The 21,991-nt window shown below is 41.9% G+C and overlaps 1 protein-coding gene across 1 annotated transcript; it reads right to left on the bottom strand.

The window, feature by feature from the left end:
• Positions 1 to 308: 308 nt before the first annotated feature.
• Positions 309 to 18,034, bottom strand: LOC126529709 (uncharacterized). Its single transcript, XM_072284301.1, has 8 exons — positions 17,748 to 18,034; positions 16,470 to 16,567; positions 16,095 to 16,286; positions 9,062 to 9,146; positions 8,520 to 8,666; positions 5,813 to 6,025; positions 1,836 to 1,912; positions 309 to 629 (listed from the first exon to the last, which is right to left on the bottom strand). Exons 1-7 carry the CDS (start codon positions 17,889 to 17,891, stop codon positions 1,907 to 1,909), a joined length of 885 nt encoding a protein of 294 aa, XP_072140402.1. The 5' UTR covers positions 17,892 to 18,034; the 3' UTR covers positions 309 to 629; positions 1,836 to 1,906.
• Positions 18,035 to 21,991: the final 3,957 nt, after the last annotated feature.

The raw sequence follows: 21,991 nt of genomic DNA, 5'->3' as shown, positions 1-21,991 counted from the left end.
TCCCTGTACATACTCCCCACAAGGACTAAATCTTCATCCTTTCCAATCCTCCCCCTCAGACTAACAATTTGTCTTATAGGACTAACAGTTTATCCTCGCAGATGATCCAGTGGGGAGCACCACTTTCTCCCATAGGACCAACTTTTACACTAGCTTTGCACTGCCAGGGATGAATTGTTCCTCCACTGGGGATTAATGTTTTATCCTCAAACGTTCCATATAGAGCCTTCTCAGTGTCTGCCCTGGCTGAGGGTTGCATGCTGCAACTTGGTCAAAACATTGTCACAACAGAAAAGTGGGGTGGGGGTGTGAAAAATACTTTATTTTTCAAGCATCATAAATGCTATGAAAGATTATTGCTTGAGCAAGGTTTGTGCTACACGGACAAGTGGTGTTGCCTGTATGCCACTGCTTACACCAATAAGGCGGCACAGCAGGTCAAAAGTTTTCTGTGCTTTTGCACAAAAAACTATGTCAAACGTCCAGTACAATGCCATCTGTATGGCGACAGCTTGTAATAGGTTGGGCGCCTGGATCTCCAGCGCTTCCAGTTGGATCGTAAACTCTGGCAGCTCCAGAATGTTGCCGGTGTAAGTGACAGTCGGTACAACATGCACCGCTTCAGGCTCCTGGAAGAGTGATGCATTGCAAGTGGCCTTAGGAGTAATAACATTCAGAAAAAGCAATATGTATTCAGAATAAGATACATGACGGTTCAGGCATTTTAATTGTTTCCCAAAATCTGGCAAACATTTTTTTTTCTTTCTGCTAATTTCTACCCCAAATATTCTTTTCAGTGAACAAATCTCATCAGATAAACTTTCAGTGGCTTTTTGATCAGCTCACTAATTTTACTGATGCTGATATGAGCAGTTATAATTTCATAATTTGCACTTGACATTAAGTTTTACAGTGCCCAGAAAAATGTATTGAGAAGTAGCCTTGCAAGAGTACACTAACACAAACAGAATTACCACTTATTTGGAAACACTGCAGAAAGTGCATCCTGTTACCAGTGAACTTGCACAGTTCAGCCACCACAGAAACTTTACCATAAGGAGTGCACAGCCCCATGCTCCCCAGCTGTCTGCATAATTTACTGTCTCCGCTGAATTTATTTTTCAGGGGACGTAAAAATGTAAACTTTAGTAAAAAGAAGTAATGATTGCTAAGGCAACAGGGGCTGATGAGTGATCTCGACTTTGCTAGGAGCCTTTTGTATCAAGCACACCAAGTTTATACGGATTCATAGGTGCCCATGAATTGCTTTCTTAGCGCTCAGACTGTTTTAGAGATGCTTTTCTGCTCTGAATAAATGCTGAAAAAAATTTTCTGCACTTTCACATCAATCGCATAGGCACCTTAGGTATAGTCATGTTGCTTTTTCGAATCAAGGCATTTTCTAAAATGAGTGATTTATAAAAAGCATAAAATGCGTACTTTATGCGTATTTTGCAGTTTAGGAAATGCCCTATTAATGAGACATCAAGACATCTCGTTAAAATAATGAATGCAAAAGTTGCTTCCCCTTGCACTGCTGTTTATTTCATGTATCTATCTTGCTGCTGCTGTGGGAATACGCATATCCTGAACTTCAGAACAGGCATAAAATAGGCCTTTTATGCTTATAATAAATTACTGCACTTAGAAAATGCCTTGCATTTGAAATATCCGGCACATGGCTATACCTAAGGTGCCTATTCTATGCTCGTACACCATTATCAACCTTGATAGCCTGTTTACAAACAAAGGTACAACTGGACATGGCAAAACCATTGCACCTTACAGCAGCTGTGAGCTTTCTAATGTGTTCCCAAAAAAATAAAAGAACTCACGCGACTGCACACAAACGCCTCAACCCGTTCCTTCACCAGGCTGGGCAGCACAAATATGGCCGCGGTGAGCATCAAGTCTGAAAAATAACAAGGTGGTAAAAAGAAAGATTAATAAATACGGCAAATATGAAAGATGAACTAGCCTCTTGCCGCATACTGAAGTCCAACATCCTGCTTGCTCTCTTTTGTTTGCATTATATACTATATGCACAGCAGTTTGTATCCCTTAACTTTGAATATACAAAACCTAAAACTCTAGTAGCCACAGGCTTTTGTTCATTCTGCTCTTTAATAATGGTGGTAACCACAAGCAGGGGTGCCAATGCTGAGATATAGTGTTTGCCACCTGCCTCAAGCTTGGGAAGCATGCACATGACGTAAGTCACTAAGCACCGTTGCCACAGTTGCAGGCACACTACACGCTTTTAATAAATCCTAACCAAAACATTCTGTGCTGCTGAGTCCTTGTGCAGGACCACTACGTGCATGTCGCTTGTAGAAACCGAAGCAGCTCATTGTCAGGAGTAGAGCACGTATGAAAAAACCTTACTGCACAGACACTCCCAAGGCATACGTATACGTACACATGGTTCTCTTGCCAATGACAGCATGAGCTTAGTAGGAAACGCACTGCACACAGCTAATTAAAAATGTTTCACTCTAGGTGGCAGCAGGTGCTGCATTTCCATGAAATGGCACTGGTTTTCACTCAGTAGCAGATTGCTATACGGTTATTTCATACAAAACATCCCAGACACCTAAAGTGACCATCAGCAATTTTCTTGAAGAAATTGGGCTCGATGGCTATTGTATGCATAAGGTTTCACCAAAGTATTTTAGTTGCAAAAAAATGTTTTGATCATGTGAGCGCTGAGATCTCCGCAAGGAAGCAAAAGTTGGTTGCAAGTACATATGTTTTAATCAGTCTGAAACTAGGTGCAATAGCAAATTTTATTTCAGACCATTGTATTGGCATCCTTCTTTCATATGACGTCATAATTGAATGCATTTTACAATTTTCCATGTTTATTTGGCTCAGTAAAAATGCAATAAAAGTAGCTTTTCCTAACTTTTTTCAATAAACTGCGTTATTTTTTCAGCTACTATAATTTTTCTCCCTTTTTGCCTGCTGCTATAGTGCATGCTAAATATAATTTGGAATTATTAATAAATATATCTTTAGAGAAGAATACCTCCAAAGTTGGCAGGAAATGAATTTTATGCAATATTCAAGCCAAATTTAAGCATTAAGGCTCTCCTGATAAATGTATGTCTGATAGCTCAATATACGCACCAAGCTCTTAGCTTGCGATTCAGAAATTTTCGTTCGAGTATATGTTGCCTGAAGCAAGAAAACAATATTTGAAGTCGACATCCAACATCACCAGCAGGCACTCTATACATGCCACTGCTCTCGTCGTCTGCGCGTTGTCTGCTCTTTTCCTTGTCATCTGCCGCCCAGCAGACTACGGCTAGTATATGGGGTGATCGTTTTTCAGTTTTATGGAATTTTTCAAAAATCCCGTGTTGCAGATAGCACTATTCTAGTCCTTGAGCTGAATTGTTCAGAGAGGTGTACATGCACCAAAAATCAAAACATATCTTCAACAAAATTACGAGCACTCACTAATGAACTTCCTAATTAGTTATTGTACGGCACATATTGATTGTCAGGAGTATTCATTTAGAATGAATTTCCAGAATGACACCGATGTCAAAATACTTCCCAAAGTATGGGATGAAATAGTTACCCTTGTACTTCAATGCATAAAAGCATTTTGTTAAAAAAAAAAGTAAGCGGACCAACAGTGAATCTTTACAGAGTTTGATGGCACATATCGAAACTGGTGGCATTCTGGAAATTCATTCAAAGTGGATTATCTGTCAATCTCACCAGCTACAGTGTGTAAATTTCAATACGTATTTCAATTAGGAAATTGATTAGCAAACATGTTATTTTGTTGAATATGTGTTTCGATTTTTTATGCAAGTAATGTCCACCCCTCTGAACAATTCAGCTCAAGGACTAGAATTATGGTATCTGCAGTAGCCAATTTATAAAAGTTAAATAAAACTGAAAAATGATCACCCCGTATGCTAGCTGTTGAGTGCTGGGTGGCAGATGGCGAGGAGAAGAGCAGACGACAACACACAGACGACGACAGCAGTGGCATATACACAGTGCCTGCTAGTGATATTGGTTGTTGACTTCAAAAATTGTTTTCTCGCTTCAGACAATATTTACTCAACCGAAAATTTCTGAATCACAAGCTAAGAGGTCGGTGCGTATATTGAGATATTTGAAATATCTTGATCTGGAGTGTCTCAATGCTTAAATTTGGCTTGAATATCACAAGAAATTAAATTTCTTGCCAACTCTGCAGGTATTTTTCAAAAAAATAATTTTATTATTAATTCCAAATTATTTTTAGCATACAGTATGGCAAGAGGCAGAACGGGAGAAAAATTATGGTAGCTCAAAAGCAACGAAGTTTATAGAAAATATTTCTGAAAACGCAACTTCTATTGCTTCTTTTTTTTTACTGAACCAAAAAAGCAATGAAAATTCTAAAATGCATTCAATTGTGATGTCATATGAAAGAAGGATGCCAATACAATCTGTTATTGCACCTAGTTTCAGACCTGAATAAAAAATATGTACCTCCAACCAAATTTTGCTTCTTTGCAGAAATCTCAAAGAGCACTCATGTAAGCAAAACATTTTCTTTAACAGAAATACTTTGGTGAAACCTTATTCACACAATAGCCATCTAGCCCGTTTTTTTTTTCAAGAAAATCAATGATGGCCACTTTTTGTGTCTGAGGCGTGTTGCATGAAATGACCCTATACAAATGTGCACAGAGGCATCGGGGAAAGCAGGGCAAGTCGGCTGCCTGTTCTACCACCACATCAGCCGCTGCGTATGCTCCTTGGCATTGCATGGCAACGAAATCTTGTTAAAAGTTTGTGCTGTCTTGTCTATCCCAGTCATTCTCTTTGCACGCGTAATGCGAAACGTGGGATCATTCTTCACTTACAGCAAGTTGTTTTTTCATCAACTTTCATTGCCATTAATTAAACATTTCTTTAATTCAATTAGTAAGTACAAATAATTTCCCCTAAGTTGTCCTTTGTGTCATTGTTTGTTGGCTTCTCATGATACAAATGTTTTCATGTGGCACAACAAGAAGTTAATGTACCTTTGCTGAAAGTAAACATACCGTTCTGCTCCGGCTGGGGGACGCCATCTTTCATTTTCTCCAGCCCTATAAGGAAATCTTCCAGGTGGCGTTTCTTCTGGGCACTTTGGAGAATTTTGTGGGCTATTGGGTCAAGGACTCCTCTTAATGCGTCAACCAGGGTCACATTAGTGATTGCTTTAAAGTTAAAGTGCTTTAAAGTGCAAAGTTAGAAAGCGAGAAATTAAGAGCAAGAATTCCAGGCAGCTTTATGGTGTCAGACACTACAGAAGTGCTTCAATTGCTGTGGTAACTGGTTCCTTAAGTTGACACTGGAATGGTGAATAATCTCGCAGGACTGTGATGTTTGTATATCTACAATTGGAAAACAGCCTGGTGAATCAAATAGGATGCCACCTCCTTTATCACAAGATCTTTAACAGTGGCTCGAGAAGTAGGATAGGAATAGAAGGGTAGAATCGATGCTTTAATGCCGAGATTTACAGAAATTGAGGTATTACAGAAAGCTCACTACATTAAATTATGTAAAAATCCATAAGCAGTAAAGGATATGCGGACATTGACCCGAGTATACCATGAAACTACAGAAATTGAATAAAAACAGAAGAGCCGATTTGGCTTCATGCAGACAGTTTTTGGCGACATGGTCAATGCAGTCCTTAAAACTGTGCAGCTTATAAGTTCTCAAGCAATTATCTCAATCATTGAAGACTGCATGCATTAGGTCGCACTAAAGTGTGCATCGTGTGAGAAAAGAATGCACAACAAATGCGTACCACGGAGCCAACAGCAAGGGCCGGATATTTTTCAACAATATCCGTAACACTTGGTGTTTCTTCTGAGATCCACTTCCTCCTCTCAGCAAATGTGCGCATCATAGCATCTAGGAGGTAAATGGTGTCTGGAGAGGCTTTCCTTGCCTCTTTCTGCATGGCCTCCACATGCATGAGTAAGCTGATGTCATCCTCAGCATCGCCCATGTCATGAGCCTGGAAAGGCAAGCACGGTTATGAAATACAGTATTTTCATGTCATTTATGCAATATGTTGCACCCCACACACAAAAAGAATGGCATGGCTGCAAGGAACAAGGCCTAAACTGCAATCTATTTTCATAATAAACCTTGGTAGTCTGGAAAACAAAAATACATACAGTCGAATCAGGCTATATCGAACTCGCAAAAAAAAAAAAACACCTATCAGTTCGATATAGAGCGTAATTCAATATAAGCCCGCTAAATAATTGGATGTCATAAAAGTGCATAACATTTGTAAAACCACTTTAGTGGTGAAGCTAGCTTTCTTTCGCATGAAACAGCCCTGCATTTTCTTCTGCTTGAGCAATTTCGCTGTCTGCGACGCACGCACTTCTCCACATTGTCTAAGGAGTCTCAGTCGGAGCAGCTGAGGCCGCAACCTTCTGCATTCCCGCAGAAGCACCAGACTAGTGCAAGCGCACCAATAACTTCAGAGGACGTGGGCAAAGGACTGTCGTTGCTTTCCTCATTGTGCCCACTTTCACTTGTGCTCGGTACAATGTCAGCAATGTAGTCTTCGCTTTCGAGCTCTCCCGTGGTTGCGACACCATTATTTGCACTCGCAAACTTATCCACCGTTGATTTGTAAACAGCTTCCAAAAATTCTGACAGCTGACTCCAAACTTCGGCAACGGGTTCGTCGCATTTATCAGAATTTACAGTCATCACCAAGCACTCAGAAGCCGTGCCGGCACGGCTGAAACAATTTTGAATGAACCACTCGTACACGGCCGTGTGTACGTGTCGGGCACCACGGGCAATGGGTTTGCAAGTTTGGCCACTTTAGCCCTAATCTCCCCCTTATTCTTTTAAGATCATGCTGAGAGTGCTCCTCGAAATCTTGCATGCTGTGGGGACATCCAACTTCTCACCGCGTTCAACTCTATTTAAAATTTCGAGCTTCACGAGGAAAGGCAAATTCTACCGCTTCATCACGGCAACACTGCGGCAGAAGGCACACAAGGCGCGCACACAATTAACCAGAAAAGCAGCGAGACAACTCGCACTTCCGCCATCTTGCGCGATGCCAGCACAATAGCCTCCGATAGGCTGTCTGAGCAAGCGCTGCGGGCGGGCCAAGATCATTTTTTGCAGGGGAGTGGTGACTGCTCGTCCAAGGCAGCGCATTCCTTGGTAGGGAGAGCGGTTGGATGGAGCTGCGCCGCTGGGGTTCCCCACCACCGTAAGGGAAAGCCAACTTGTGGGGGCACTTTTCTGCCGCTTGACGTTCGATATATCGGGAGTTGCTGCTATTTTTGCTCGATGTAAGCGTCATTTTTGCTATATATACTCATTGTAACTATACTGTGTCCAGAAATTGTTCAGTATATAGAATAACTTAACTTAAGTGGGTTCGATATAGTCGGATTCGACTGTAAATCATAAAATTCAGCTTATAACACAAGGTTTTCATAAAACACACATATTTCTTGCTTTACATCCAGATACTAATGTGTGAAGATATCTTAAGAAGAAAATGTAGCCTTTAAAATTAACAATGGTCAAACAAAGAATGTTACCGAGACTGACAAGGGGACTCGTCTGCCTCAAAGCAACAACTGGTCTGCTTAGCAGTGAATTTATATAAGCAAAGGTCACTCTCCTAGACAGGCAATGGAGGAAGATGAGAAGAAGCTGGTGTATAGAGTAGGGTGAAGGAAGTCAAAGCGGTCAATAAAAAAGGGGGGGAAAGGTGGTGGTGTTTAGTTCTTATAAGACGGGGACAGGTAGGGGCACCGCTGTTGGTTCTTCACTGATTGGGGACATCAATAATGGGGAAGGACCCACACATGCAAGCACACACTGCAACATGGCTGGGTCTATTTCCAGAAAACAGGAAATAGAACAATGTGCCATTTAGACCTTTAAAAGGAGAGTGAATTTCTCGCATGGAAGAAGATATGCTATCCCGACATTTCAAAAGCAAGCTTCTTCAAATGTCCAAATAATTGTTCTTGTTTTACAAAAGAAACATGCTTGCACTTCATTGCATGTCATCACTTGGCCTTTCTGAAACCTGCACTTATCAGAGGAACACCAATCTGGTCATTTCTTATACTAAGCAACCAAAGTTTTTTGTTTTAGCCCACCCCGTAATAACTCTTATGGCCCCTTTATTATGTTCCTCCAATGTGGCTGTGGCAGATTGCTATATGAAAGCAATTATGTCCTCGATGAATATCTCTCAGTCGAAATAACAGATAACCAACCATTCAAATAATTTTTTCCTCAGTTTACATGATTAGAACATAACTATTCTTAATAGCTTAATTACATACTGTCAAATTTTGGTGGCACCAATCCTTCCTGCATAATACTTTGGTATTCATTAAGTAGGATATTATGGTAGATGTCTTTACAACTGTACAGCCCATTAAATGTTCAGAATAGAGTGCTACCTAAACAGCAGGACTGTCCTCAAAAGAATGAGACACTTCAATACATACAAGAGATGGCCGGGAGATTCGCTTCTGTGCAACTTCCTCAGTGTGCCTGGTTCTTTTGACAGGCAGGGAACCAGCGGCCTCATCTTGTGTCTTCAACTTCCTCCTCTGGTATTTAGCTTTAAAGCGGAGCTGCACCCGCCAGGAGTCCTGGAAATAAATTAAGCAACTATTGAAACTTTTTTACACATAATAGAAGTAACAGTCAACACAACTAATTAGCAGGAAAATCGCCTAAATTGAACACAGTGAAGCACCATCATGTACATTTCAATGCGTGCTGCTGAGTGCTGTCCAGACTATTAATGACGGTGCTGCCACTTACGGCATAATGTTGCGGCCAGCGCAAAAATTGATTAGCATGTTGCCCTGCCCCTTCTATGTAACAGCCAACATTACAACTGGTGCCAGGGCATTGCCTTGCTCTCTAGTGTGCATATGACACTGAACAACAGAAATTTATATTACACATTGTGTGCCAGCTAACTTTTGGACCTGTACTTATTTTGCGCATTGACAGCACAGAAAATGTTACATGTGCTTACATATCCAGTTCCTGTTGAGTCAGCCAGACAGGGGAACTTTGTGATGAGCTCCCTGGCTGCTTCTTCATAAAGTTTTCCTGGGTACCTATAGAAAGTAAAAAAATATATCAGAAACTAATTATAACCACACTGGCAGTTGCACATACAGAGCCTTTTCCGAAATGTCAGTGGCCTCGACAGTTACATGCCAGGAGGTCATCCAAGGTGGCAGTACAGCACATAAGCAAGCATATTGTTACGTGTAGAAAGACCCCTCACCTCCACCAGAATGTTACGTGCAGAAAGACCCCTCACCTCCACCAGAATGTTACGTGCAGAAAGACACAGACGGAAGAAACTATTTACAGGCTGTTTACACTGGAGCCAGAGCGCCAGGCTGACATTCGCTTGCGCCAAGGGCACAGCCCCACTTCGTCGTTCTCGCGGCGGCTCGTCTTTTGAGCATCTCGTGATAATATCGTAATAATATAACTGAAGAAGCCTGTTCCAAATATGTTAACCTAGCTTCTTATTTCCTTTACTTATTTGTATATACTGCAGCCAAACATTTGGCTATAGCAGGAGTAGGAAGAGAAGAATGAATTTCACAGATACATTCCAACTAATAGCTGTAAGAAATTCATCTAAAGGGCATTCATGTACATTCCCAGGCAAACTATGTGGAAAAATAGTTTGAGCATGATATTGACGAGTATTTGAGGGGGCTGAAAATGAAATATAATGCCGAGAACAACATGGCGAACTTGCATAAATGTGCAAAAACTTAAAACAATCAAAGTGCGACATTTCTGGAGTGTGATAACGTTCCGGTTAGAAAGGTTCCAAGAGGCTGAAAAATATCTATCATAACGACGACAGATAAGCCTAACAGCTTTTTTCTCTACTGATTCTAACAATTTGACGTCTTTTTTATGATGGGGATTTCATGTGATAAAGGCATACTCCAATATTGCGCTTATTAGGGTTATATAGATTAACAGTCTAGTGTGTTTTGGCGTGGATCGAAGCGTGCACTGCAAATAATCGAGGCGTCGAAGAGCTTCTTGCATGTTAGTTTAATGTGTAAAGACCAAGTCATATAGCGCAAAAAAAAAAAGAACTCCCAGATATTTATCCCAGGAAAATCCAACCTTAAGGAGCATACAGAAATACGCTCACTAGCCTGCTGCTTCTCGGTATGAGACTAAAAGATATGAAACAAATGCAGTGCTAGCTAGAGGACTGCAGGAATTTGAAAGAACCAAGGAACTGCACATTTTCCTGGGTTTCTGCAGCTAGCATGGTTTTGCTTTATCTCTGATGCCCCACTGTTACTATCTATTCCTAACAATAACCTCATATGTGCTGCCAAGTTTGTTTCGTCACCTTCACCCCGTCACACATGTGCAAGTCCAGAAATATGGAAGGAACTTGGAAAGCACATAAAGTGTGTCACTTCATAATTGCACATGCACTATGCGTCACACAAGCTTTTTAAAAGGGACTACATATGTGGCTCCTGAATGAACAACCCTGCAAATACTTTCACCAGAGTATGCATTGTGCCCTTGCAGAGTTATGAAGTAATGCCATGGCATTGACACTTGCATGGTATTATTAAGACTCTGGTGGGTTCCACAATAACTTAAAGTACTGGAAGCTAGCATCAAGTTAGCACTGAGCTGCGCTCCACACAAAGGAAGCAATGCTGTAAAAGCCGAGAAAGTAGTGCAGTCATGGAAGTTTCACTAGGCTTGTCCTGCAGGGAAGCTGTTTATCAGCACATTCTCCAGAACAACTATTTTCTTGGTATATTAAAACAACACTTCTGGCATAATCTTATGTCAAATTTCATATAGTTGTACACCTTTTCACTTTGAAAAGGTGACCTGCTATTTTGGCTGCAACACCTAGCGGTGTGCTGTGGTCACTTTGGTCATGATGTGATAAATATTTTCCAACTGTGAAGCTTTTCATATGATAGATGGGTCACATTTTTTGACGCACAAGTACGAGACTTAATAGAATTACTTGACACATAGAGCATTTTTCAGTCTATAAGTCGCATCTTTGCATAAGTCACATTCCCTTCAAAGTGGCAGTTTTTCGAAAAATAAGATTGTATATGAGTTGCACCGAAAACATGGAACTTATATTTTTCACTTTCCTGGTCGCAAATGCAAGCAGTGAAGAAAGTCTCCCTAGCCTTCACAGCATTGCCTCCTAGATAAACACAGTACATGTCAGTGCCATTACAGCAATTTGTGTTCTGTGCTACCGGATTTTTCAAACATGCTTAAGTCCTTTATGGTACAAGAAATGCTTGGAAGCATAATTTGAAAAAAGGTAGGCGTGCAGACACAGACACAAGAGAAGAAAATGAGACAACACAAATGCCAAATATCAACTGAAAGGACACTCTGTGGTGGAAAAGAAAGACAAAACTCATTTGTGCATGCACCAGTACGCTAGTGCCATCTGTCAATCAGGAACACATGCAGGCTTACACCAGAGTTCTTTTATGCTCTATTAGTCACTGAATAATACAACGACCTGTCTGCCCTACAGAGAAACGGCCGCAGCTGAAAGGAACTTTATATTGGTGTGGTATTCTTGCTGCATTGTTGTGGTATCGGCACCGAGGACATACCGTGGTGCTGTATACCGTCAGCACCCAATTATGTAGAAAGTAGGATCACGTGCAGAGCATCTGCTACGGTGTCGCCCACTGCTAGCCTTTGCAGCGCATGGGTGCAGAATAACGGCCTGTTGTGGAAAGTATTTTAGCCGAGAGTCTGATTCAGTTGATTTGTACGCTGTATAAGCAAATCCTGTGGTTAATTTTCATATTTATGTGCCTTTATTATACAGCTTTGTTCTGAATTGGTGCTGCAAATACATTCTGCTGGTATTGACGATAGAGCTTCTCTAGAAGGCAAACGCTCGTTAAAAAAAAAGAAGAAAAAAAAGGTGGCTGGCTCTACAAAACAGTGACAAATTACGGTGTGGGAATAGATTCACACTTCATATCTGCATGAAAACGATGGCAACGCAAAATTATTGAAGGAAGTGAAACGAGCAATCCGTCCGCACCTATTTCAAGCAAAAAAAAACTTTTTATACCGTGCAGGAAGTAAACACGCAGCTGTCATTGCTACAGGTATACTTGCACGCGGTATCACAACATACTGAGTAACGGCGTTTAGCAAGGCTGACAGTTGGGCAGGTTGGTGAGTAATGATGATAATGTGTATGTGAAGCATCCAACAGAATAGGATAAAACAGAAAACAGCGACTGTCTTGCTCCTGATCGACAGGTGGCACTACCATACCCAAGTGTGCGTAGATAAGTTTTGTGTCTTTCTTTTTTGCCTCAGAGAGAACTTTCAGTTGATAGTCTGCGTTTGTGCTTCATTCTCTTCCCTTGAGTCTGCTTTCAAATTATGAATCCATACCAACTAACTCAACTTACTGTCATTCTAAGCTTGGTAGTATAAACAAAGTAGGTGGGGTGATGACTCACCATTGCTCATTGATTACATCACATGTTATTTGTACTATATTAAAACATTGCTACATTGTTGCCTTCCGTCTTTATGTGGGGTAGTGTGGCTATCGGGGTGTTCAAACGCAGCTTTTATCCAATAATCTTTTGTTATGTATGTACACCAATGTATGTACCAATCAAGTGAAAAATAAGTCAACTAGCCCCTTACAGACTTATATTGCTCGAAATCCTGTACTCGAAGCATGGACAAGAAAAAACTATGTATGTGGTGTGAACATTGACTGCTGCTGTTTTACTAAGGTGGGCGATACCTGCCCACAAAAATGTTCCAAGATTTTAATGCGAGGAAGCTACTACCTCAACTTCTGAATCTTCTTTCTATACCCACAACTGAAAAAACAGTCTTCTTATAGCTTTTACAGGAGAACAAGAGCCACAATGGCAGCTCAATAAACGTGTCACAGTAGCACATCACACACATAACCATGCAGGATGAAGTGCAAGCATGAAGACATCTCACAGCAATGACATGCCCAAAAGTAAAAGGAGTGACACAGCAGAGGGATCAGAAAATTGATCACCCTGTCATTGATCCCAAAGATCCTCCTTGTCATACAGCAGCGAAGAGTGCACCCCACCTCTGTCCAGAGGAAGGGCCACATAACTGCTGCGCCTGCTCAAGGCAAAAGTGGTAGCAAAGGAAAGGAAGAGAAGGCAAAGGTTATTGACTGGTAAAGATATTGCATGTAACAAAAGATGGCTGCCAGATATTTTCTTCCTTTTTATATGATGTAAAGAGCTGGCATAAGTGATCTTAACCAGGGTGTCGAACCAAACCCGTACCCGAATTGGAAGTTCGGCCAGAACTGAACCTGAACCAATATTCTCAAATGTGCCTGAACCTGACGGAAACCTTCGCAAATATATATATATATATATTGGTTATGGGCTCAGAACAAAGCAGCTCGAAGTATAAATAAGAACACTAGTTAGAGCCTGCATGGAGAGAGTAGAGTTTTAGATTAAAGTACGCAAGCGACTTGCATACGCAAAAACTAGGGGCCACGGTACGGCACATGCGCAGTACCGCCGCCCCTAGTTTTTGAGTATGCAAGCCGCTTGCGTCCTCTAAACTAAAACTCTCCACCGATCCAAATGGAGACTCATCTAAGTGATTCTGGTACATTGCTGCTGTTGGGTTGACAATTAGATTCCTGAAAAAAATATATATATGTGTGAAGGAGGTCAACTTATCTAAAATAATTACCCACCGTTGCGCCAGTGCTTCTTGCCCTTTATGCAGTGCCTGTCAATTCGCTGTTTTGGTTTATACAAAGCCATTTATTGCTTTGCCAACCTTAACGTGTTTGTATTCCTTCAAAATGATGTGCAATACTGTAGCCTACAACTCAACAAGCACTGCACTACCCACTAGTTGAATCCAAGTAGAGCTCATTATTGATCATAACTTTCAATGTGATTGTGCACCAGATGATGCCTTGCCCTGTCACATGTAGAATACATGTATGTAAATAAGTTTTGTTACCGAACAGACTCTAGAAATTATTTGTTTTATTTCACTTCAATTCATATTTGACGGTTAATTATTTTCCTCTATTCGACCAGGCTCATATTTTGCTCTCTCCAAACATCAGAGTAAATTTCTAGTGTTTTACTCGCTCTCAGTATGATTAGCAATATAAAGAAATGCAAGAAAATGAGCACGGAGAATTGCGAGTGGATGCATCGAATTGGTGCACGTGCTTGCCGCACAATGCAGCCCTCAAAAGATGGCCGGGTTTATCAGCATGCCCATTGTAGCTATTTCCAATGAATCGCCCTTATATTTATATAACAACACCGATTGCCCTTTCCGGTCTGCCAACGGGACAATTTCTTCCACCTCCTGACAAAACTTCTGGTTGTCCCAAGAGCTTGGCACAACATGATTGGAAATGAAAAAGAAATGTAATGAAACTTAAAAATACAAGTCCTGGGGAACTTACAAGTGCAGTCACTTGAGCAGTGTTGTCTGGAGTGTTTAAGGTTAGCATGTTTAAGTCAATAGCATTGTGTAATGTGTAGCAGATAAGTTTATTGTGCTGGACCGGTTCGGTGTTGCCAACTGGTTCACAAACCGTTCTAGATCTTTATCCAAGATGAAGTGAAAGGGAGCACACTAAACATGAACTGAACCCATACTTTTTCCGGTTCGACACCCTGACCTTGACATACATTTTGGTGCATAAAATATAAAATGATTATTTTACAGAGTACCTTGCGAGTTCTATGCGAAATGTCTTGGCAGTAATGCTGTTGACTTGATCAGATAATAGAAGTTGAAGGCTGCCTCATTTCAGTGAACACCTAACAAGCATGCTTACTTGTTTGGTGTAGAAACAACAATCAAGAACAGCAAAACAGCAAAACCATGCACGAACACTGATGACAGTTGCTGTTGTTCCGATTTAAAAAAAGCTGTTTCATCACTGAAGTACACGTTTACTCAATGTAACACTTTTTCAAGCTTGTCTGCTATAGCTTCCAGCATTACTGCACCATACTGCTCACAAAAAGAATATATAAACATTATTATAATTACTTTTTGTCACCAACAAAGATGTTACGATACCGCCAACAATTCCTTCACTTGTATGCGAGCGGCAAGTTCAAGCGAAAACCTGGATATAACACATCATCATCATCAGCCTGGTTACGCCCACTGCAGGGCAAAGGTCTCTCCTACACTTTTCCAACTACCCCGGCCATGTGCTAATTGTGGCCATGTTGTCCTTGCAAACTTCCTAATCTCATCCGCCCACCTAACTTTCTGCCGCCCCCTGCTACTGCTTCCCTTCCCTTGGAATACAGTCCATAACCCTTAATGACCATCGGTTATCTTCCCTCCTTATTACATGCCCTGGGAAGCTCTCTTTCTAGCAGCTTCACGCTATAAATGAACAGGTGACAATTTTCCGTCATGGGAGTCGGCAAATGCATCAATCTCATGTATACAAAAAGAATAGCTTCAGAAAGTTGCTTTAAGAAATTGGGTAAATTTAAGTAGAAACATCCATAAGATCGTCACATTCCTTTGTAGTTGTACAGTAAAGTTGGATGAACAGTTCACTGACCGTAATTTTCACCACGTGAGAGGCAAATCAAAGTCTAATCAAACTAACGGCTGTTACCACACTGAAAGGTGGGCAGTGCCACTAGTATTCCACAGCATGCTGCTGAAGGTGGCATGTAGTGGTAATGCAGAGTGCAAATAGCTAACTGTATGTTTTACATATTTCCTCATCATTGTCACCCATCATGCGCCTTTTTCTTCCCTTTTTCTTTCCCTCCTCCCAACACAGAATAATGTACCTCAGGCCGAACTCTGCATTTCATATCATATCATTAAACATCTCTCTCTCTCTCTCTCTCTCTCTCTCTATATATATATATATATATATATATATATATATATATATAACACACCCTACTGAGCAATGCATTGATGAGCTGAAGTGAAGAAGTTGTAAGGGTTAGCCAGCTTACATTGTGTAGGTGCAGAGGTCGTGGTACAGCCACTCAACCACTCTGCGTCGATTTGCAAAGTAGCGGCCTGGCTGGTGCTTCTCAATACTTAACCTGATGTCTACAGGCACCGACGGCAGGGTGTAAACTCTGCGTGCAGGTGGTTCTTGTGGTGCAGCTGGGAGGACCTCCACATCAATGACATCAACAATTCTGCAATGCATTTAGAATAATGATTGATACTGCACAATTTGCTCATAGAAACCTTAATAAGTTCGGTGCATGTCAAAAAATTTCATCAATTTAACAAAATCAGCTGGGCATGCTGTTTATTTTTTCACCCCTAAAGGACTTTCTCTTGAAATCGACAATTGCTAAATAAAGCACAAGACTTACCGATACTGGCTCCCTTCTTTTATCTCCAACTTCGACTTGTCCTCAATGATAAAGTCATCGGTCACATCGACATGCAATCCGAAGTCGGCATCAAAAACCTGTCAAAAATGTTTGTGGCAAATGAGCAAACACTTGTACACAGCCTTGACCTAAGTTTAAGCGTTCGAAAAAAAAAATGACAATTTATGAGGAAGCCATAGCTCGGGGCCCACTACAGTGGTCAGACACGTAAAATCTAGAAAAGGTTTTGAAATAACCCAAGGACCACTTTAAATGAAATGTGCTCCATTTGGGAGAGAAAGCTGTAATCTAGTAACTGTAGGCAGTATAATTTTGTGTAAGGGTCTGGTGTTTCATAAAAAGAAACAAAAATTGGTAAAGGGAAGCAGCATGAGGTTTACAAATCTAACTCTGCATCAAATGGTTATCAAAGTTTTACAGGCTGTGTTCACAGAGCATCCATAGCGGTCAAATTTTATATATGAAGTCACAGCATGGTGTGAAAGTCAGAACGTTAACAAGGCTTTCGAAAAGTCTCACTCGCTACTTACGTTTATTTATGAGTGCATATATTTTGCACGCCTTAAAATCATTATGTGCAGTTATTAACAGTATTGTGCGACTGTTTACCATTGTCTGTTTAGGCCAGTAAACTTTATTAAGAACTAGTATGCAAACAAAGACACGTGGTGCATGCCAGGTAAGCAGGGCACATGAGGACATAGTAGAAACATGGCATATGCACTAAGGTCGTGCCTTTTGCATTCATCAAACATTTATTGCCCTTCATTACAATGGAGTTGAATTCATGGGCAGCATGTTGTCTTGATGTGCCTTGCCTATCTGGCATACAACACGTGTCATTCTTGTATATGTATATAAATTCTTGTCAATGCGATAAAGCGTTCAGTTGAGCCAGTGCTCCTGTTGTCTGAATCCCTGTCAGTTATTTTCCTACCATATCAATACTTGTTGCTGGGCCAGTTGGTTCATCTTATTGCGCAACGTTAAGACTAGACCACGGGAGGAAAAAGTTCAGGACAATAAACAGCGTCTACAACACTCTTTCCGCTGTAACCTAACTTTTCTTTCTGCCGTCGGTTGCACCTTAGCTTTGCCTGACACTGCGTAATACATCAGTAATCACAACCGCACGGAATGTTTTAACTTTGAGCTTGCCGTAAGTAACTGAATGCAACCCTCACAATCGCCCGAGTTGAAGGCAAACAATGGAACGTGACTGGAGACACCGCAAACATATATTGAAATTACACTTACCGTCAGTGTTGCGCTGCCGAAGTCTATACCGGCGAATGCCCGCTCACGCTTCAGGTATTCGAATAGCTGTGCGCGCTTCCAAGGGCCAACAAAAGGCACGACGACGTTCTTGTCGCCAAACGTTACCAAACATTTGCACGCCATGGCCTGACAAGCAAAGCACCTTCACAGCAAGAAGCAGATAATATAACCCGATGCGCGTTCTAAAGAATGCCGGCGTCGCTATCGAGTAAGTGATTACTTTAGCGGGTCAAGCAAGGCTCGCGATATAGGTGTTGACAGACAGATGGTCGAGCACGTGAAAACAGACCTATATGGCATCGGTAGCCAGTGAAGCGAAGGTATTCCTCGCCGAGGTAGAGTAGTTGACAACATGTGTTGGGCTGACCCGTGTTGTATGAAGCAATATTTCCATTTTATTAACAACAAATTATTACGCAAAATTTATCACCAGACTGCTAAATATTTTTTGGCGACCTTGCAATAACTGAAAGGAAATACGTAAATGCGGAGCTACCTCTAGGCAGTGGTCGGAGAAAACACGCGAGGCAAAGTTAAAAAACCTGCTGTGTGCCTTTCTGTGAAGACAACGATGGATGTAAAGTATTGCCCTAAGTGCCCGTACTTCTCTTGTCAGCTGACAAAAGTCGTGAACCACATAGGCATAACCCACAGCGCCGAACCGAATTTTAGTGTGTTTTGTGGCATCAACGGCTGTGCGAGTACGTACACGAACTTTTCTTCTTACCGATCGCACTTGTATCGTCGTCACAGGAGTGTGCTCGAAGAAAACGGGAGTAACTTCCAACGTGTATTCCAAGTGCAGGAAAATGACGCAGCAGAATCTCAGCACGGGGAATCGCCTCCAAATCGGCAAGCTTCAGAGAGTGACTTTTGCCACATTGATGACGACGCGCCGTCAAGTGATTCATCAGACAAGCAAAAGCCACAAGTTCACGGGTTTCATCAATTTCTCCAGCAGGCGAAGTCAACTATCTGGAACTTTTTTTTTAAAGTAACTGAGCAGCACAGTTTGCCTCATACTGCTGTGGAGATGCTGTTTACCGAGTTGGAGTTCGTCTTTGAGCTGGTGCTCAAAGCTTATTCTGAAGAAATCACTCATGCTATGAAAGCACCACAGACAGCAGCTGACCTTGAGTGTCTGCTCCAGTGCTCCTTTGTGTCGCAACTATTCAATGGTATTAAGAGCAGACGACAAAGGGAGAGGTATGCCAAAGAGAATTTCCCCTTCGTTGAGCCAGAGCAGCAACTGGTTGGCCAGAATGCCGTGTATCACTATGTGCCGCTACCAAAGCTGCTGAACGCCTTGTGCAAAGCGCCAGACATTGTGTCTCATTTGACCACACCTGAGTTCATGGCTTCAGAACCTACTGTGTACAAAGACTTCAATGATGGCCTTATATACAGAGAACATTTCAAAAACATAATGCGAGAAGGGAGTGAATGCACCATACTGCTACTCCTCTACACAGATGAGGTGGAAGTTGCAAACCCTTTGGGACCAAAGCGAGGCATGCATAAGCTACTGGCTGTATACTGCAGCTTGCTAAACCTTCATGTGAAGTACAGATCACAGCTGCAGAACATTTATTTATTATTGCTGGTGCGCTACATCTATGTCAAGACTTATGGCCTGACAGCCATCTTGCAGCCTTTGCTAGATGACTTGAATAAGTTGTATGAGCATGGCCTCAGCTTCGAGTACCGAGGATCAAAAAAATGTGCTCAAGTGCTAGTTTTTGGCATCTGTGGCGACAATTTGTCTTTGAATCGCCTTGGCGGCTTCTCCTGCTGTTTCAGCCGTGGCCGAGTGTGCAGATTCTGTATGGTGTTTAAGAACCAGCTGGCAGATAAAACATCGGAAGACATGTGCAAACTGCGCACTGCACAAAGGCACAAGATGCATCTTGCAGCCCTTGCTGTTAACGGCACTACCAACAAACGCCTCTATGGGGTAAATGATGTGTCTCCACTTTTAACACTTCCATACTTTGACGTAACCCGTCAGCTACCACCAGATATAATGCATGACATCTTAGAAGGAGGAGCAGAGTGTGTGCTGCGTCATGTTCTGAGAGGACTTCTTTCTTCTGGCTTGCTCTCCAGGCAAGACTTGTCTGATCTGTCTGCATTTGAATATGGTCCTAATGACTTGAAAAACAAGCCTGTGCCGTTCAACATGACTTTCATCACTGGCAGTGCTGGTTTAACAGGAACAGCTTCAAATAAGTGGTGCCTGCTCAGGTTCATTACATTGATCCTGGGAGGAAAGATACCAGAGAGCAATGAGGACTGGGAGCTGCTGTTGCAGTTCAGAGAAATCCTCGACGTTGTGTTTTCACCAGAAATCCCAGCTGAAAGCCTCGCATACTTGAGTGTGCTGGTGCAGGCATTCCTCACTGAATTTGTGAAGCGCTATGGCCGAGATTCAGTGATACCAAAGTTGCATTTTCTTGTGCACTACCCAAGATTTTTGCGTGAGGTGGGACCTCTTAAACATATGTGGTCGATAAGGTTTGAGGCAAAGCATCAGCAGTTCAAGAAGCTGGCTGCAGCCGTAAAAAATTTTAGGAACCTTACATTTACACTTGCTATGCGGCACCAACTGAAGCAAAGCTACCAACTGCACAGCTATCAGTTGTATGAGGGTCTTTCGACAGTACAGAGCAAGCAAGTTGTGTGGGATGCTCTTCCAGAGTGTGCAAAAAAGGTTTTGCCAACAACTGCTCATCAAGTGCATCGTGCAACCCTTGATCATTGCCATTATAGATGTGGAAGTGTCCTTGTGAAACAAAATACAGGCCCAGAGTTTCACAGAATTGAGTCTCTCTTTGTTGCAAGAGGCAAGCTTTATGTACTAACAAGAATTATGGAAATTGAACATTTTGATCGCCATACATACTGCTTTTGCGTTAAATGTTCAGGGCAGTTGCAAATGATGGAAGCTGCAGGCCAGTTTCAGCCTTACCTGCTGGACTTGTACCATGGCAGAAACATTGTCCCAAAATGGGAAATATGGTAACTTTATATGCATTTGAAGTCTCGAGAGAGAACAAGCTTTTTTGTGTAGTGTTTGTATTTTGTGTGTTTTTTAGTGTCTTGTGTAGTGTTTGTTGTGTAGTGTTTGTAAGCTTTTTCGTGATGTGTATGCTGCTGCGTTACTTTGCACATCTGTGACTGTAGGAACTTGCCAATTTGAAGTTGTGGGGGTTGTTTCTCATTGACAGGTTTCATTCACATATTTAATTCATGGTATAACATCACTTTTCATTAGAAATAATTCGTTCAGTGAAGGATATTTATTACCGTTTTCCTGCTGATGAAATTACCAATCTCAGGAGGCTCAGGTTCGCACATTTCTACACATAATGCGATGACCAGCATGCAGCTACTTCAAGCTTATCAACTTGTTCAAATAGAACTCGAATTATTATGTTGTTAACAAGTCTGTGATGTTTGCATTATGACTACTTGTGACCTTTTTGATGAAAGGAGTGAATGGTTTTTGACCGATTAGTGATGGGCCTGTTGGAAATTGTGGCACGCCTGAAAGAAGATGAAGGAAAGGGCCAAGCACATGGGGTTGAGCTAGCGAAGCTTAGACTGTAATGCATGGCATATCTGAACAGTATCACGCTTGGCACCAATAAAGCCCGCAGACACCTTTTGCCACATGGTGTTTTAGTGCCTGTAGCGGCACTAGGAGCAAAGGCTTGCGATGCCTGCCGAGGAGGAAAAAGATCGGTCAGGCACGAACTAGAGAATGCTTCAGACAACGAGGCTGAATGACACCATGCTGCTCTGCTGGCCAGCCGGTGTTGTTTATTCCTTCTACAAATAAATTCTGTGGTACACTGCCTCCATCAACCAGCCTCGTACAATTGGTGACTTCGAACATAGGGAAAAGCAACAGGCTCTGCAGTGCTGCCGCTGAACCCTGCATACAGATGTGAACCTGTCAGCTGATGAAGAATAGTGCTCAACGACGCTTTACAACTCTTGGCTTCTGCAGCTGCCACCCTCACAGCCCTCTCGTGTGCTTCTTACAAGTCTAGGCCCAGCTATTCGTCAATATTCTGTATTCTCAGTTGTGACTGTACCGGCTTTGCAAGTGGGAGATTCCAGCAGATGTTATCGCGCCTTTCCATCTCCTGCTCCTTGATGGGAGCATATTCGATGGCCTAAAGGGCACCTTCTTCATCCATTTCAGCTTACTGCTGCAC

The sequence above is a fragment of the Dermacentor andersoni genome, chromosome 9, assembly GCF_023375885.2.
Source record: "Dermacentor andersoni chromosome 9, qqDerAnde1_hic_scaffold, whole genome shotgun sequence".
Lineage (NCBI taxonomy): Eukaryota > Metazoa > Arthropoda > Arachnida > Ixodida > Ixodidae > Dermacentor > Dermacentor andersoni.
Note: the sequence above shows the minus strand (reverse complement) of the source record. Positions and strands in the feature narration are given on the sequence as shown.

Coding starts and splice junctions, on each gene's coding strand:
- LOC126529709 (XM_072284301.1), bottom strand. CDS start 17,891: ATGGCGTGCAAATGTTTGGTAACGTTTGGCGACAAGAACGTCGTCGTG. Junction 16,287..16,469: donor AAAGAAGGGAGCCAGTATCG/GTAAGTCTTGTG, acceptor AATGCATTGCAG/AATTGTTGATGTCATTGATG. Junction 8,667..9,061: donor ACTCAACAGGAACTGGATAT/GTAAGCACATGT, acceptor ATTTATTTCCAG/GACTCCTGGCGGGTGCAGCT.